Raw genomic sequence first — 16,678 nt, 5'->3', positions numbered from 1 at the left:
AAAAGTAATAGGCAAAAAATTTTCAAATGTGGTGAAGAACTTTGTAGATTGGAGAAACTCATTGAGCAGCAAGCATAATAAATGAACAGAAGATTCAAACGTAGACATACAGTCTAAAGCCAGAAACCAAAGTTAAAAGGGGAACAATTTAGAAGCAACCAAAGATAATATGATATATATATATATAGGGAACAGTGATGCAAATTATGGCTAATAACCTCATCAGAAAAAAGCAGAGGTCAGAAGTTAGTGGAACAACACCTCTTAAGTTCTGAAGAAAGATAAGCTGTTACTCCAGAATTCTGTATCAAGTGTTAGTATATCTCAAAAATGAGAGTAAAATAAAGACATTTAAAAACAGATGAACACTGGGCATATCCACCGTCAGTGCACGTGGACCACAAGCAATGCTAAAGCACGTTCCTTGGGCCGAAGGGAAATAACGCCAGACGGAAATTCAGAATGGAGATAGGAGAGTACAGGGAATTCAAAGTAATTGTTTACTCTTCCCTTAATATCGTTTTAAAAACTACTCATTTGAATCAGAATCATTGCATAAGTAAATATACAAAATGAATAGTCAAAGTTAGGGAAGGAAGGGAAGATGGTTCATGGAATTGGTGTGTTGAGGTTCTTGTGTTTTAGAGGTATGAGCAGAGTATGATAAGTTAAAGATACATACTATAACTCTGAGAAAAATCATTAACAAAATAAAGCAGTGAGGTGTATATCTTAAAGGCCAAGAGAGGTGATGAAATAAGATACTGAAAATACTAAACTCCTCGGTCCAAAGAATAGCAATAAAGTGTAGAAAAAGGAACAAAGAATAAATGAAACAAAAAACAAATAGCGGTATGAATGACTTAAGCCCAGCCATATCACTGACAATATTAAATGTAAATGAACTAAATACTGCAGTTAAAAGGCAAAAAAATAACCTGGTTTAAAAAATCGGCAGAGGAACTTAATAGACATTTTGCAAAGGAGACATACAGATGGCCAATAGCTGCATGAAATGATGCTCAGCACTGCTAATCATGTGGGCAAATGCGATCAGAGCCACAATGAAATATCATCTCACACCTGTTAGAATGGCTGTTAACCATGAAGACCGAGGTAATTGTTGGTGAAAATATGGAGAAAAGGGAAATTTTATGCTGATAGGAAACAATATGGAGGATCCTCAAGAAATTAAAAATAGAACTATATAATCCAGCCATACCACTTCTGGGTATATATATCCAAAGGAAACTAAACCAGAATCTCAAAGAGAGATCTGTACTCCTAGGTTCATTGCACTTTTATTCATAATAGCCAAGGTATGGAAACACTAAAGTGACCATCAGCAGGTGTGTGGTGTGTGTGTGTAATTCAACAGTGAGAAAGGACATCTTGCCATTTGTGACAACATGAATGGACCTTGAGGGCATTATGTTAAGTGAAATGTCAGAGGAAGACAAATAACTGTGTGATACAATTTCAGTTCAGTTCAGTTGCTCAGTTGTGTCCGACTTTTTGCCACCCCATGGAATGCAGCACGCCAGGCCTCCCTAACCATCACCAACTCCCAGAGTCTACCCAAACCCATGTCCATTGTGTCAGTGAGGCCATCCAACCATCTCATCCTCTGTCGTCCCCTTCTCCTCCGGCCCTCAATCTTTCCCAGCATCAGGGTCTTTTCAAATGAGTCAGCTCTCCACATCAGGTGGCCAAAGTATTGGAGTTTCAGCTTCAACATCAGTCCTTCCAATGAACACCCAGGACTGATCTCCTTTAGGATAGACTGGTTGGATCTCCTTGCAGTCCAAGGGACTCAGAGTTTTCTCCAACTCCACAGTTCAAAAGCATCAATTCTTTGGCGCTCAGCTTTCTTTATAGTCCAACTCTCACATCCATACATGACTACTGGAAAAACCATAGCCTTGACTAGACGGACCTTTGTTGGCAAAGTAATGTGTCTGCTTTTTAATATGCTATCTAGGTTGGTCATAACTTTTCTTCCAAGGAGTAAGTGTCTTTTAATTTCATGGCTGCAGATACCATCTGCAGTGATTTTGGAGCCCAGAAAAATAAAGTCAGCCACTGTTCCCACTGTTTCCCCATCTATTTCCCGTGAAGTGATGGGACCAGATGCCATGATTTAGTTTTCTGAATGTTGAGCTTTAAGCCACCTTTTTCACTCTCCTCTTTCACTTCCATCAAGAGGCTCTTTAGTTCTTCTAGACCACGTTACCTGCCTCTTGAGAAACCTGTATGCAGGTCAGGAAGCAACAGTTAGAACTGGACATGGAACAACAAACTGCTTCCAAATAGGGAAAGTACATCAAGGCTGTATATTGTCACCCTGCTTATTTAACTTATATGTAGAGTACATCATGAGAAACGCTGGGTTGGATGAAGCACAAGCTGGAATCAAGATTGCCAGGAGAAATATCAATAACTTCAGATATGCAGATGATACCACCCTTATGGCAGAAAGTGAAGAGGAACTAAAGAGCTTCTTGATGAAAGTGAATAAGGAGAGTGATACAACTTACAATGTGAAATATGAAAAAGTCAGACTCACAGAAGTAGAGCAGAATGGCGGTTGTCAGAGGCTCAGAGGTTTGGTTAATGGGGAGATGCTGGTCAAAGGGTACAAACTTCCATAAGTAAGTCCTGGGGATCTGATGCACAGTATAGTGATTATAGTTCACAGAAACTGGATTATATACTTGGAAGTTGCTAAGAGAGTGGATCTTTAATGTTCTCATCACAGAAATAATTACATGAGGTATGATGAAAGTGTTAACTAACACAACTGTGATAACCATTTCACAATATGTGAATACTTGTATCAGATCAACATGTACGATCTTAACCTTATACAATCTAATGTCAGTTACAGCTCAGTAAAGTCAGAAAAATTACGGTAAATAGTATACAAAAGCAATAATAGATGTTGCATTTGATGTTAGCAGGCTTAAGTGAAGGTGTGGAGGTTGGATTAGATGGATGTGTATTAAATATATTATAATAGAAGATACCGGAGAAGGCAATGGCACCCTACTCCAGTATTCTTGCCTGGAACATCCCATGTTGTTCCAGGCGACGGGAGGAGCCTGGTAGGCTGCAGTCCACGGGGTCGTGAAGAGTTGGACACAGCTGAGTGACTGACTTCATTTTCACTTTTCACTTTCATGCATTGAAGAAGGAAATGGCAACCCACTCCAGTGTTCTTGCCTGGAGAATTCCAGGGAGAGGGGAGCCTGGTGGGCTATCATCTATGGGGTCACACAGAGTCGGACACAATAGCAGTGACTAGCAGCAGCAGCAGCAGCAGCAGAAGATACAGAATAGAAGGAAATGGGACTGGCAGTGAATGATAGATGCGGAAAAAGAAGAGCCGTATTGTGGCGTTGATTGGTTGCCTGGAAATTCAATTCTTTGTGTGTTGCACGCACACAAAGAGAAAAGAAAAATAAAGTCTTCATAAAAAGTTTGAATAATTGATACTAAAGGCCAACTGCAGAGGCATTAAATATTTTGAAGCAAACAAAGGAAATGACTAACACGAATATTAAAACCTTTTATATATACAATTTTTACTGTTCTGTCACTTTGTGATTGAGAATGAATACTTAAGGCAACCTGATAATTTGGAACTGTTTTTTATGTACTTTGTGATGGCCAAAATTCAGCATTTCAAATCAAAGCTTCTTAGGTCTTAGTTTATCTTAGGACAGGAGTTTTATTAAATTTTTGAAACGAAAGGGGTCATGTTTCAGCCAGTCGTTACAGATTCAGGCACTAAGAACCAAGTCACAAACAGGTTCCATCAGGCAACTGTTGAGAGAAACTTACAAGACGAGCATGGCTGCGAGAAAACTGGAGGCACACTAAGCAGAGAATATGCCAGCGGTCGGAGCTGGTGTTCAGGGTTGGAAAGCTAAGCGCTTGGCAATGTGTGTAGGTGTTGAGGAAGCGAGCATAAATCAGGAAATAGATATGAAATGCACTGGCTATAGACTAAGCTGAACCTCCAGGTGAAATGAGAAACGAGAATCTGTCAGGAAGACAGCTGCAAGGTCAGTGTCAGCCCCTGAAGAGCAGGACTTGCTGTGTCTCCAGTGCTGGGATGGGGGCTTGCCCTGCCCCCTGGGGGAGTGAGCTGGAGACAGAGAAGGGGGGCAGCTGAGCACAGGCCCCGAAACCAGACTTACTAAAGCTTTGGGCCGTGAGCACTTTTTTAATATCATTCCTTAGTATGATATTTTTGAGATTTAAGACTGTAAAATTTCATTGACTTGGAAATGCTCCAGGTCTAATAACAGCTTTCTAAATTCTAAAGATTAGCCATTCTTCAAGTTGTAGGTCGAAAAATGCCAAAACAGTAATTAAATCATTTCAGCATTTGTTTTCTTCTGTCCTTTGCTGGTTTAAGGTTTAGATTTTTTTTTTTTTTTAAATCTTTGGTGACCAAAGAGCATCTTGAAACATTTAATTAGTGAAGAATATTGAGGAGTTGCGGCTGACAGAGGTAGAGAAGGAAACAGTGGGAACCTGTTACTGGAATCAAGACGGACGCTGACACTGAGCTCTCAGAGACTTTGATTTTCCAGGCTCCTGTTCCTGAATGTGACTCTACTTTCACCCCAAAGAAGTATCAAATTTTGAGATTCTAACCAGTCTTCTTGAATAATTAATCTAATAAAAAATCAATGAAAAGAATAGGCTTGTTAAATGACAGCAATTCAATCATGTGGAAGAAATATGACACTCTAGAGAGTTGCACAGATGTTTTTAGTGTCTGATTGATAGTTCTTACAAATCACATCTTCCCTCTTAAACCATTTCATCATGAACTTTCGGAGGACCTATTTTGCAAGCACATACACACCTTGGGAATAAACAATTTAAAAGTCAAATTCAAAAACAGAAGAATAAGAAATGCATTGAAATGCTTAGAAATGATTACTATTTTGACACAACTATATTCTTTAACCAAACACTTTCAACATCAGAAAAAGGTAATAAGACTCTTTGGTTCCATTTTAAGACTCCTTCCACTGAAAAAAATAGGTGAAAGTTTTGAATAACTTATGAGGCCTAATATACTTAGCAAAGACAGTTTAACATGGCTGTGAAGATGGGAATACCAGACCACTTGACCAGCCTCTTGAGAAACCTGTATGCAGGTCAGGAAGCAACAGTTAGAACTGGACATGGAACAACAGACTGCTTCCAAATAGGAAAAGGAGTACGTCAAGGCTGTATATTGTTACCCTGCTTATTTAACTTATATGCAGAGTACATCATGAGAAACACTGGGCTGGAGGAAGCACAAGCTGGAATCAAGATTGTTGGGAGAAATATCAATAATCAGATATGCAGATGACACCACCCTTGTGGCATAAAGTGAAGAAGAACTAAAGAACCTCTTGATGAAAGTGAAAGAGGAGAGTGAAAAAGATGGCTTAAAACTCAACATTCAGAAAACGAAGATCATGGCATCCAGTCCCATCACTTCATGGGAAATAGATGGGGAAACAGTGGAAACAGTGTCAGACTTTATTTTTCTGGGCTCCAAAATCACTTCGGATGGTGATTGAGCCATGAAATTAAAAGACACTTACTCCTTGGAAGGAAAGTTACGACCAACCTAGACAGCATATTAAAAAGCAGACACATTACTTTGCCAACAAAGGTCTGTCTAGTCAAAGCTATGGTTTTCCCAGTGGTCACGTATGGATGTGCTGCTGCTGCTGCTATGTCACTCCAGTCGTGGCCGACTCTGTGCGACCCCATAGACGGCAGCCCACCAGGCTCCCCCGTCCCTGGGATTCTCCAGGCAAGAACATTGGAGTGAGTTGCCATTTCCTTCTCTATTGCATGAAATTGAAAAGTGAAGGTGAAGTCACTCAGTCATGTCTGACTCCCAGCGACCCCATGGACTGAGCCTACCAGGCTCCTCTGTCCATGGGATTTTCCAGGCAAGAGGACTGGAGTGGGTGCCATTGCCTTCTCTGTATGGATGTGAGAGAGCTGGACTATAAAGAAAGCTGAGCGCCGAAGAACTGATGCTTTTGAACTGTGGTGTTGGAGTAGACTCTTGAGAGTCCCTTGGAGTGCAAGGAGATCCAACCAGTCCATCCTAAAGGAGATGAGTCCTGGGTATTCATTGGAAGGACTGATGTTGAAGCTGAAACTCCAATACTTTGGCCACCTGATGCGGAGAGCTGACTCATTTGAAAAGACCCTGATGCTGGGAGGGATTGAAGGCAGGAGGAGAAGGGGACGACATAGGATGAGATGGTTGGATGGTATCACCGACTTGATGGACATGGGTTTGGGTGGACTCTGGGAGTTGGTGATGGACAGGGAGGCCTGGTGTGCTATGGTTCATTGGGTCACAAAGAGTTGGACATGACTGAGTGACTGAACTGAACTGAACTGAAGTATGTCATTACAGAGACACAGCTGGGCCCAAACAATGAAGTAGCAAACAGCCCTTCCGGACTTCTATATCTTAAGAGATTCCATACCTGAAGTTGTCTTGCATTTCCAGCAGATTTAAGGTTTGGTGCTAAGGGAAGCCAAGCTCTATCACTCAGCCCAGTCACAAATGTCCACTAGGTCCTTCCCCAGAAAGCCAGTCTCTAATTTATAACCTCCCTTAATGGGAGAATGCCAGTGATTATAAATTGTCTTAACATTGCACAGTCATCACAGTTCCCTAAAACACTGATGTGAATCCAGACATTAGATTTCCTGCTTCTGATCTGAAGTAGGTTTGACCTCTGCCTGGCCTTCTGAGAGCATTTGGATATCTGTCTCTGCTTGTAGGTGGACAGTTAGGTCAGTGCACTTAGATTTCTTTTGAAGGGAAAATAATACCAATCTTTAGCCAATCTTGTTTCTTTAAAAGAAGAAAAAATAGAAAAGGGACTCTGCTTAAAATGTCTTTAGGAAAATATTATATCTGGTGTTTTTTCTTCTATATCCATAAGTTTTGGCACACAGTGCCAGGTACCAACATCAAGTGCTTCAACAGCTTTAAGGGCAATGGTGTATGTTCATGCAATAAATGTATAAATTTATACATATTTATACATTATTTATGTATACGCATATATATGTGTGTATGTATATATACACACAACAGTTGTGTCCGACTCTCTTTGCAACTTCATGGTCTATACAGTCCATGGAATTCTCCAGGCCAGAACACTGGAGTAGGTAACCTTTCTCTTCTCCAGGGGATCTTCCCAACTCAGGGATCGAACCCAGGTCTCCCACATTGCAGGCAGATTGTTGGCTCAACTGCAATGTGGGAGACCTCGGTTCGATCCCTGGGTCGGTAACGTCCCCTGGAGAAGGGAAAGGCTACCCACTCCAGTATTCTATACACTGTATACATTGCGTGCATGCGTTCTCAGTCACTTCAGTCATGTCTGAAGTCTTTGAGGCCCTATGGGCTGTAGCCCTTCAGGCTCCTCTGTCCATGGGATTCTCCAGGAAAGAAAACTGGAGTGGGTTGCCACGCCCTTCTCCAGGGGATCTTCCCAACCCAGCGATCAAACCTGCGTCTCGCGCGTTGCAGGCGGCTCCTTCACCCGCGGAGCCCCCGGAAAGCCCTGCTCTGTGCGCTGTGCACGCGCTCTGCATTGCGTGTGCATGCAGTAGCGTGTGCCCGGTGTCATGTCATCACATATGCGGACTGTGAATGGTTCTGCAGCTGCCTGACAGGTTTGACTACTTTCTCTGCAGTGAAACATAGTAATCAACATTTTTAACTTTCTAAAACATTATCTGCCATATCAGACAAGGCTGGGCCTAAAATGTGGTTTTGTTCTGAATTATTTTGAAAGAAAACTAATTTGAAAATAGAAGTCAGGCCCAGACTCCAAAAAAGTATTGACTTTTTTTCACCAAAATCTTTGCATAAAAAAGTTCTAATTGAAATAATTTCTATAGTCTTTGGCTTTCTTGTTAAAGAATGTGTTATACATGAATAGAAATGAGTAGTGGAAGTTTTTTTTACAGTTGAGTAACTCCATGAATATAAAATCCTCTGTTGTAATATTTTTGCTTCCTTTGTATCTCAAAGAATATTATGGTAATTCTCTCTTTATACAGTTTATCTTTAAATTTGGATATTACACTTTCATAAAATATTCATTATGTATTAAAAATTTGCTGTTAAGATACATATTTTTATTTTTATATGAACATACTGAAAGTGTGGTTTCTTTCTAAAATTACACTTATAGACATTAAATGATTTAAATTCCTTGTTTAATTTCAGCAAAGAATACAGAGTAAATTACTGAAGTATTATTTTCATTTACATTATTTAGGTTGTTCTGTTCTTTTAATCTTTCCATCCTTTAAAAAGTTATTTCTAAAATTACAACTATGTGAGGTGATGGGTATAGTAACTAATTGTGGCAAAAATTTTGTGATATATATTTATACCAAATCATTATGTTATACACCTTAAATTTGCATAATGTTATATATCAATTTTATCTCAGTACAGCTAGGAAAAAATTAGTCCTGTGAACGTTAACAACTTACTTAGCAAAATAAGTTGGACATTCTTATTGGATTCTCATATACAAATTTTTTTTTAAATTTTAAGTTATTTCTAGCATACTTATTTTCTGAATGTTGAGCTTTAAGCCTACTTTTTCACTCTCCACTTTACTTTCATCAAGAGTCTTTTTAGTTCCTCTTCACTTTCTGCCATAAGGGTGGTGTCATCTGCATATCTGAGGTTATTGATATAAAACGAAGATCATGGCATCTGGTCCCATCACTTCATGGGAAATAGATGGGGAAACAGTGGAAACAGTGTCAGACTTTATTTTGGGGGGCTCCAAAATCACTGCAAGATGGTGACTGCAGCCATGAAATTAAAAGACGCTTACTCCCTGGAAGAAAAGTTAAGACCAAGCGAGGTAGCATATTCAAAAGTAGAGACATTACTTTGCCAACAAAGGTCCGTCTAGTCAAGGCTATGGTTTTCCCAGTGGTCATGTATGGATGTGAGAGTTGGACTGTGAAGAAAGCTGAGTGCTGAAGAATTGATGCTTTTAAACTGTGGTTTTGGAGAAGACTCTTGAGAGTCCCTTGGACTGCAAGGAGATCCAACCAGTCCATTCTGAAGAAGATCAGCCCTGGGATTTCTTTGGAAGGAATGATGCTAAAGCTGAAACTCCAGTACTTTGGCCAACTGATGTGAAGAGTTGACTCATTGGAAAAGACTGATGCTGGGAGGGATTGGGGGCAGGACGAGAAGGGGACGACCGAGGATGAGATGGCTGGATGGCATCACTGACTCGATGGACGTGAGTCTGAGTGAACTCCGGGAGTTGGTGATGGACAGGGAGGTGTGGCGTGCTGTGATTCATGGCATCACAAAGATTTGGACATGACTGAGCGACTGAACTGAACTGAGCATACTTGTATCTTGAGGTTGATTAGACAAGAATACATTTTGTTAAAATTTCTTTGAAACGTTTTGTTGCAATAATAATTTATATGTTGGAATTAGTGATAGGTTAATGTGATAAGTAAATTAAGGAATACTTAATTTAATGGATTAAATTAATGGATACTATTCAATATAGTTTATTTTGCATAAATTTTTGAATATTAATTTTCAGTTCAGTCACTCAATCGTGTCTGACTCTTTGCAACCCCATGAACCACAGCTCGCCAGGCCTCCCTGTCCATCACCAACTCCCAGAGTTCACTCAGACTCACGTCCATCGAGTCAGTGATGCCATCCAGCCATCTCATCCTCGGTCGTCCCCTTCTCCTCCTGCCCCCAATCCCTCCCAGCATCAGAGTCTTTTCCAATGAGTCAACTCTTTGCGTGAGGTGGCCAAAATACTGGAGTTTCAGCTTTAGCATCATTCCTTCCAAAGAAATCCCAGGGCTGATCTCCTTCAGAATGGACTGGTTGGGTCTCCTTGCAGTCCAAGGGACTCTCAAGAGTCTTCTCCAACACCACAGTTTAGAACCATCAATTCTTCAGTGCTCAGCTTTCCTTATAGTCCAACTCTCACATCCATACATGACCACAGGAAAAACCATAGCCTTGACTAGATGGACCTTTCTTGGCAAAGTAATGTCTCTGCTTTTAAATATGCTGTCTAGGTTGGTCATAACTTTTCTTCCAAGGAGTCAGCGTCTTTTAATTTCATGGCTGCAGTCACCATCTGCAGTGATTTTGGAGCCCCCATAAATAAAGTCAGCCGCTGTTTCCGCTGTTTCCCCATCTATTTCTCATGAAGTGATGGGACTGGATGCCATGATCTTCGTTTTCTGAATGTTGAGCTTTAAGCCAACTTCTTCACTCTCCTCTTTCACTTTCATCAAGAGGCTTTTTAGTTCCTCTTCACTTTCTGCCATAAGGGTGGTGTCATCTGCATATCTGAGGTTATTGATATTTCTCCCATCAATCTTGATTCCAGCTTGTGTTTCTTCCAGTCCATCATTTCTCATGATGTACTCTGCATAGAAGTTAAATAAGCAGGGTGACAATATACAGCCTTGACGTACTCCTTTTCCTATTTGGAACCAGTCTGTTGTTCCATGTCCAGCTCTAACTGTTGCTTCTTGACCTGCATACAGATTTCTCAAGAGGCAGGTCAGGTGGTCTGGTATTCCCATCTCTTGAAGAATTGTCCACAGTTTATTGTGATCCACACAGTCAAAGGCTTTGGCGTAGTCAATAAAGCAGAAGTAGATGTTTTTCTGGAACTCTCTTGCTTTTTCCATGATCCAGCGGATGTTGGCAATTTGATCTCTGGTTCCTCTGCCTTTTCTAAAACCAGCTTGAACATCTGGAAGTTCACGGTTCATGTATTGCTGAAGCCTTGCTTGGAGAATTTTGAGCATTACTTTACTAGCATGTGAGATGAGTGCAGTTGTGCGGTAGGTTGAACATTCTTTAGCTATAGTTTATTTTGCATACATTTTTGAATATTGATTTTGCAATTATATAAAATTAAAATTAGATTTTTCATTTCCTTCAGTGTTTGCAAATCACTTACCTTTATAATAAGTGGAGTCATGCAGTTTATATGCTTTTGACCCTCGCTTCTTTCACTTAGGATATTATATTAGATAATCATCCATGTTGTTGTCTGATTCTAGTTCATTCCTTTTTATTTATGGATAGTATTCTACTCATTTCTCAGCTGAGGGATATGGGAGTTGTTTGCAGTGTTTCCTGATTAATAATAAGCTGCTATAAAGATTCATGTTCAAGTTTGTGAATGAACATAGCTTTAAATCATTTGGTATTCTTAATTTTATAAGAAACTGCCAAGTTGTTTTCCAGAGTGGCTGTATCATTTCTCATTTCTTCACCAGTGTAGGAGTCCAGTCTTTCTGCCTCCTTGCCAGCCATGATACTCTCTCTTTTCTTAGGTGTTCCAGGAAGAGTGAAGTTGTATCTCATTGTGGCTTTAATTTGCATTTCTCTGATGTCTAATGGTGTTGAGCATCTTTCTTTGTGCTTTTTGCCATTCATATATTTTCTTTGGTGACATATATGTTCCCGTCTCTGGCCCACCTTAAAAATGAATTATTTTCTTATCATTGGACTTAGTTTCTAATTCTAGAGATGAGTCCTTTATCAGATATATGATTATAAAAATTTTCTCACTGTCAGTGGCTTTCAGAAGGCAACCTTTCTTAAGGTAAATGAAGTCCAATTTATTTGTTCTTTGAATTACTATGCTTTTGGTTGTGAGTTCCCCTGGTGGTGCTAGTGGTAAGGAACCTACCTGTCTATGCAGGAGACATGAGACATGGGTTCAGTCCCTGGGTCGGGAAGATCTCCTTGAGAAGAGAATGCCAACCCACTTCAGTATTCCTGCTTGGAGAATCCCATCAGTAGAGGAGCCTGGTGGGTTACAGTCCATGGGGTCGCAAAGAGTCGTACATAACTGAAGTGACTTAGCACATAGTTTTGGCTGTGTATGTAAGAAATCATTTCCTAACTAAAGGTCAGAAATCTTTTTTTTTTTTTAAATTAAAGGTTTTACACTTATGATCCATTTTGAGTAATTTTTTGGTAGAGTGGCACTTGGATAAAGGCTTTTTGTTTGTGCCTTTGTTTCTTGCATATATGTACGCAGTTGTTCCAGCGCTATTTATTGTTGGAAGGACTGTAACTTTCTCCACTGAATTGCCTGTTTTCCTTTGTCAGAAACCAATTAGTCATGTATACGTATAACTATTTCTGGATTCTTTTCTCCATTCTATTTATCTACAAGTTTATTCTCCCTTCAATACCACTCTCTTTATACTAAGTCAGGAAATAGAGGTTCTGAGTATTTCAACTTCAAAAAGAAGGTACATTCTGCTGTTTTGCATGGTGTTGTCTCAAAGTCACTTAGCTTCGCTTAGTTGATGATGCTGTTCATGTCTGTATCTTTGGTGATAATTTTTCTGCTTTCTCTGTTCACTGCTGAGAGAGTGTGGTGATGTCTCCACCTGTATTCAGGTAGTTGTCTATTTCTCCTTTCAGTTTTATCAGTTTTCGCTTCATGTATTTTGAAGTGCTGTTGTTACGTGCATACGCTCTTAGGTTTGTAATGTCATTTGGGGCAATTGCCCTCTTTATTACAGTTAAGGCACGTTCATCTTTGTCTTTATTCTGAAGTCTGGTTGACATGATGTTAATGGAGCTGCTCCTGCTTTCTTTTGTTCAGTGTTTGCATAGTACCTCTTTTCTATCATTTTATTTGTAACCTTTTTACACTTTATATTTCAAATGGGTTTACTGTACACAATATAGAGTTTGGTCTTGATTTTTTCATGTAATATGATGGTCTTTTTTATTTGAACCTGAAGTAATAAATTGTTCATTAAAAGCAAATCACTGACTGAAGGAGTTTACACATGTCCCCAAATGTGGAAGGTACCCTAGAGTGGCAGATTTTCAGCATAAACAAAATTTCCCTAAAACCATATGGAATTATCTGTTTGGATCATGGCTACAAATGGAGGCTGAAGATTAAGTGCAGTCTGTTTTAGCATGTGACTGATGATCTTTATTTTTTAGTTGATATGCTTATAACGTTTATATTTGATGTAATATTTATATTATTGGACTAAAATACACCATATTGTTAGTTGTTTTGGTTTTAATCTCTTCTTTTGTTTTGTCACCCAAGTACTTCATTTCTGCTTCCATTTTAGCTTCCTTATTCACTTTTTTATTTAAAAATTTTTATTTTGTTTTATAAAAATTTTAATTAACATTTTATTCATTGCCCTGAGTTGTATAATATGCATCTTTAATTAATCAGAGTCTACTATAAAAAAATCATGCTACTTACCTTGTGGTGTAGGATTTAGCGGCACTTTCTCAGTTTCTTCCCCTGCTCCTTGTGCTGTGTTGGCATACCTCTTACTTCTACATATGCCATAAACACAATGAATGTTAGTACTTTTGCTTCACATAGACATCATTTAGAGCAATTAAAGATGCAGTAGAATTTTACATTTGCCGCCATTTATTCCATTGCAGCTCTCCTTCTTTGTGCTTTGTGTATGTGTTGTGTCTTCCCCCAAATTTTTTAAGTGTGTTGGAACAGTTCTCACCTGTTAACAGTTACATCACCAATTCCTGACTCTTGGAGGCTCTGTTAAAAATTTAATGTGCAAACGCAGCTAGGAATATGTTTGATTTGTAAGTTTCTTTTGCTCTTAGAATTTCAGAATCCCCAGAGTGAAAGTATCACAAGATACCTTCCTTAGGACTACCCTCCTTTGTCCTTTGGCCTGATCTTCAAAGCCTGACACGTTTGCTTCCACTGGTCTTATTTCAAGATTTATCCGAGGCTCTCGCTCTCAGGTTGTACTTGAGCCCGTGTGGTGTCTTTCTGTTTCTGTCTCATCCTCTTGCTCTCATGACTGGAGAGGGTGCATCAGGACCACAATGTCCTGCTTTTTAATGGTCTCTTTTTAGTAACTTCACACGTGTATCACATAGAGATAGACAGTTATTGAGTCTCTTCTTACCATTCTCTTTACAGGTAAACATTTTCTGTACGTCTTCAAATTTTTTATAGAGAGATAAATCTGCTTTTTCTCTGTATATCTTTAACCATCTCAGTAGTATTTTCTCCTGGACATTTCACACCATCATTTTTGTTAGTGCATGTGTAGGTGGTAACAGTATTCACCAAAACAAAGGATCCAGTATCTCTACAGGGCGAATGCTGGTTTGGGGAGAGTAGCAGGGTTCCAGTGGTGTAGTGTAAATCTCAAAGGTCCCCAGCATGCTTGCCAAGTACTGGGGACTTTCCTGACCTTTATGGCCTGGTGCTGGACTTAAGCTCCCCCCCACCCCCCCACCCCCGAAGTCATGAGCTTTGTTGTGGTCCAGGTGCCTGCCTTCAGGAAGGGGCACAGGCTGTGAGATTGGGTAGAGGTCCTACAAAATCTGCGTTTGCCTGACGAGCCGTGACTGAATGCAGCAGGTCACTCGAGCAGAGATGGACTAGAAGTAAAAGGGCAAATAGAAAGATTGAGCACAGAGCCCTTAATCTCATGGAAAAAGTCCTCTTGGGTCTGTCGAGTCCTGCAGAAGAACGTAAGACACTTGTCAGTTATGAGGGTGACTGCAAGAGATACTTGTTTTCAAGCTTTCCCCTTAATTTCTTACTGAGAGCATAACATTTTCTTTTTGTCTTTTTTCCCCCTCAAGGGGTGCTACATCCATTGTGTACAGATGCAAACAGAAGGGGACCCAGAAGCCTTATGCTCTCAAAGTGTTAAAGAAAACAGTAAGTTTATTTCATTGTATAACAGCGTCTCTAAGGGATACGTGACCTGGAGAAGCAAAGAGCCCTGATCCAAAGGACAAAGGGCCAGAGGACTGTGGTGTGCAGCTCACTCGCTTGGGCTGTTTGCGAAAGGACAGCCAGATGAGTTGTTTCCTGATGGAAACTATCATTCTCTGAAAGCAGCTGGATCCCAAATTAGATATGGCTGTGGTGGAAAAAAGTAGGGAATGGAAAAAGATTTAGAGTTTCCAGGTAAAATTTGCTTCATATACCTGTCATGTTTTCAGATATATATGCATGTGTGTGTGTATATATATACACACACATATATATTTAATCTCCAATCACTTAATATACTAGAAAAGCTTGCTATTTAGAAACACCTAAATGAAACACAAATAGATGCATTTCTTAGAGAATCCATCCGCTTATAAGTCGATTTTCAGATGATGCTTTTGCTTCAGTGAACTACAACCAGACAGATGCTAATGTATCTGGGACTTAATCTGCTCATCTAAAAAGTTAATATTTGAACAAGAAGGAAGGATTTTGTTATCATACTGGTTTTTGGTTTTTTTCCCCTTACTTGTAGATGAGCTGAGGGGGCAAAGGTTACTTAGGCTCATCCCCAGTAAGTACCAAGTTCTAAGGTGAGAGGTCAAAATTCGAATACCAGTCCGTAATTCTGGCATTTTATACTCCTGTTGCCTCAGAGAGGGTTTGTCATTGTAATGCCTTACTGATACTTTCTGTCCTTAGGTAATTTCCCCTTCTAAAACCACAAAAGACAGTATATTCTTTTATAGTGAACTCTTCCTTTGTCAAACTTTACGTGAACAAATATGTGAAATATATATACTTTTGAAAACCCAGCTGTAACTTATGCTGAGAAGAGACATAACATAACTTTTGAAATCAAATAATGCCTCTTTGAAGCCAGGGGTGTTTTCCGTAAGGCAGCTTAATGCCACGCGCTGTTGTGCTGTATTGTCCGGCACAGGGAGATTTTAGGCTCTCATGTAATGGATAAGAGAATAATGGCACAAGGTATTCAGTCAAATAGCAGCAGAAGGAAGTTTTGAAACAATCTGTTAGAATTTAAGGCCACTCAACTAACAAGAGCAGTGTACCTGAGGAAAGTAGTAGTTTAAATGGCAGTTGTTCCTAATAAGCTCTTTCTTCTGAATTTTCCATTTGGTGTAGGCAATGATTCCAGAATGCAGAGGGATCTTTTCCTCAGTAAGATTTGAAATTTTCTCCTAAATCAATTTCTTATGGTCATAAAATGTATTTGAGCTAAAGGATTATTAAAATTTTATGAAAGAGAATTTCCTATTAAACATTTCAGTTCAGTTCAGTTCAGTCGCTCAGTCGTATCCAACTGCTTGCAACCCTGTGGACTGTAGCATGCCAGGCCTCCCTGTCCATCACCAACTCCTGGGGCTTGCTCAAACTCATGTTAAACATCTACTTTTATGAAAATTATTTAGCATGCTTTAGCAGTGGTCATACAAGAGATGTTTTTGGACTTGGTTGTATCTTTTCTTGATGGTTAAAACAATTGGCAGTAAAATTTGTGTGTGGTTATTTTATTTTCATAGTTGAGGAAACTTTAAAAGGTACTAGCTACATAAACATCGAGGAAAATAAGTATTCAGAAATGACTTGTGAATGCTCAGAATCGCCAAGGACAAAGGGTTGATTTCGACAGTACTTGCTATGTCAAAGATCTTTGGATGAATTGGAATAAGAGCTAAGTGAAGACATTTGGTAGGTTCATGACTCTCATTCACTGGGAAAGTAAAGCTCTGATTTGCCCTGCCCGTCTATTCTTCTCCACCTCTGTCGTGGAAGCATCTTCCTCAGAAGACAGGCAGGAAGAA

At 39.6% G+C, this 16,678-nt stretch overlaps 1 protein-coding gene across 2 annotated transcripts in view; it reads left to right on the top strand.

Moving 5' to 3' along the window:
- CAMK4 (calcium/calmodulin dependent protein kinase IV) overlaps positions 1-16,678 on the top strand; it is a 271,534-nt gene that overhangs the window by 106,467 nt on the left and 148,389 nt on the right. The window contains exon 2 of one of the 2 annotated variants that reach the window (XM_018049980.1): positions 14,717-14,795. The exons of the other annotated variant lie outside the window; for it this stretch is intronic. Coding sequence (XP_017905469.1) covers positions 14,717-14,795 — 79 coding nt within the window. The remainder of the gene's footprint in view (positions 1-14,716; positions 14,796-16,678) is intronic. 2 annotated transcript variants of the gene reach the window in all.

Source organism: Capra hircus, chromosome 7 (assembly GCF_001704415.2).
Source record: "Capra hircus breed San Clemente chromosome 7, ASM170441v1, whole genome shotgun sequence".
NCBI classification, from domain to species: domain Eukaryota; kingdom Metazoa; phylum Chordata; class Mammalia; order Artiodactyla; family Bovidae; genus Capra; species Capra hircus.
Note: the sequence above shows the minus strand (reverse complement) of the source record. Positions and strands in the feature narration are given on the sequence as shown.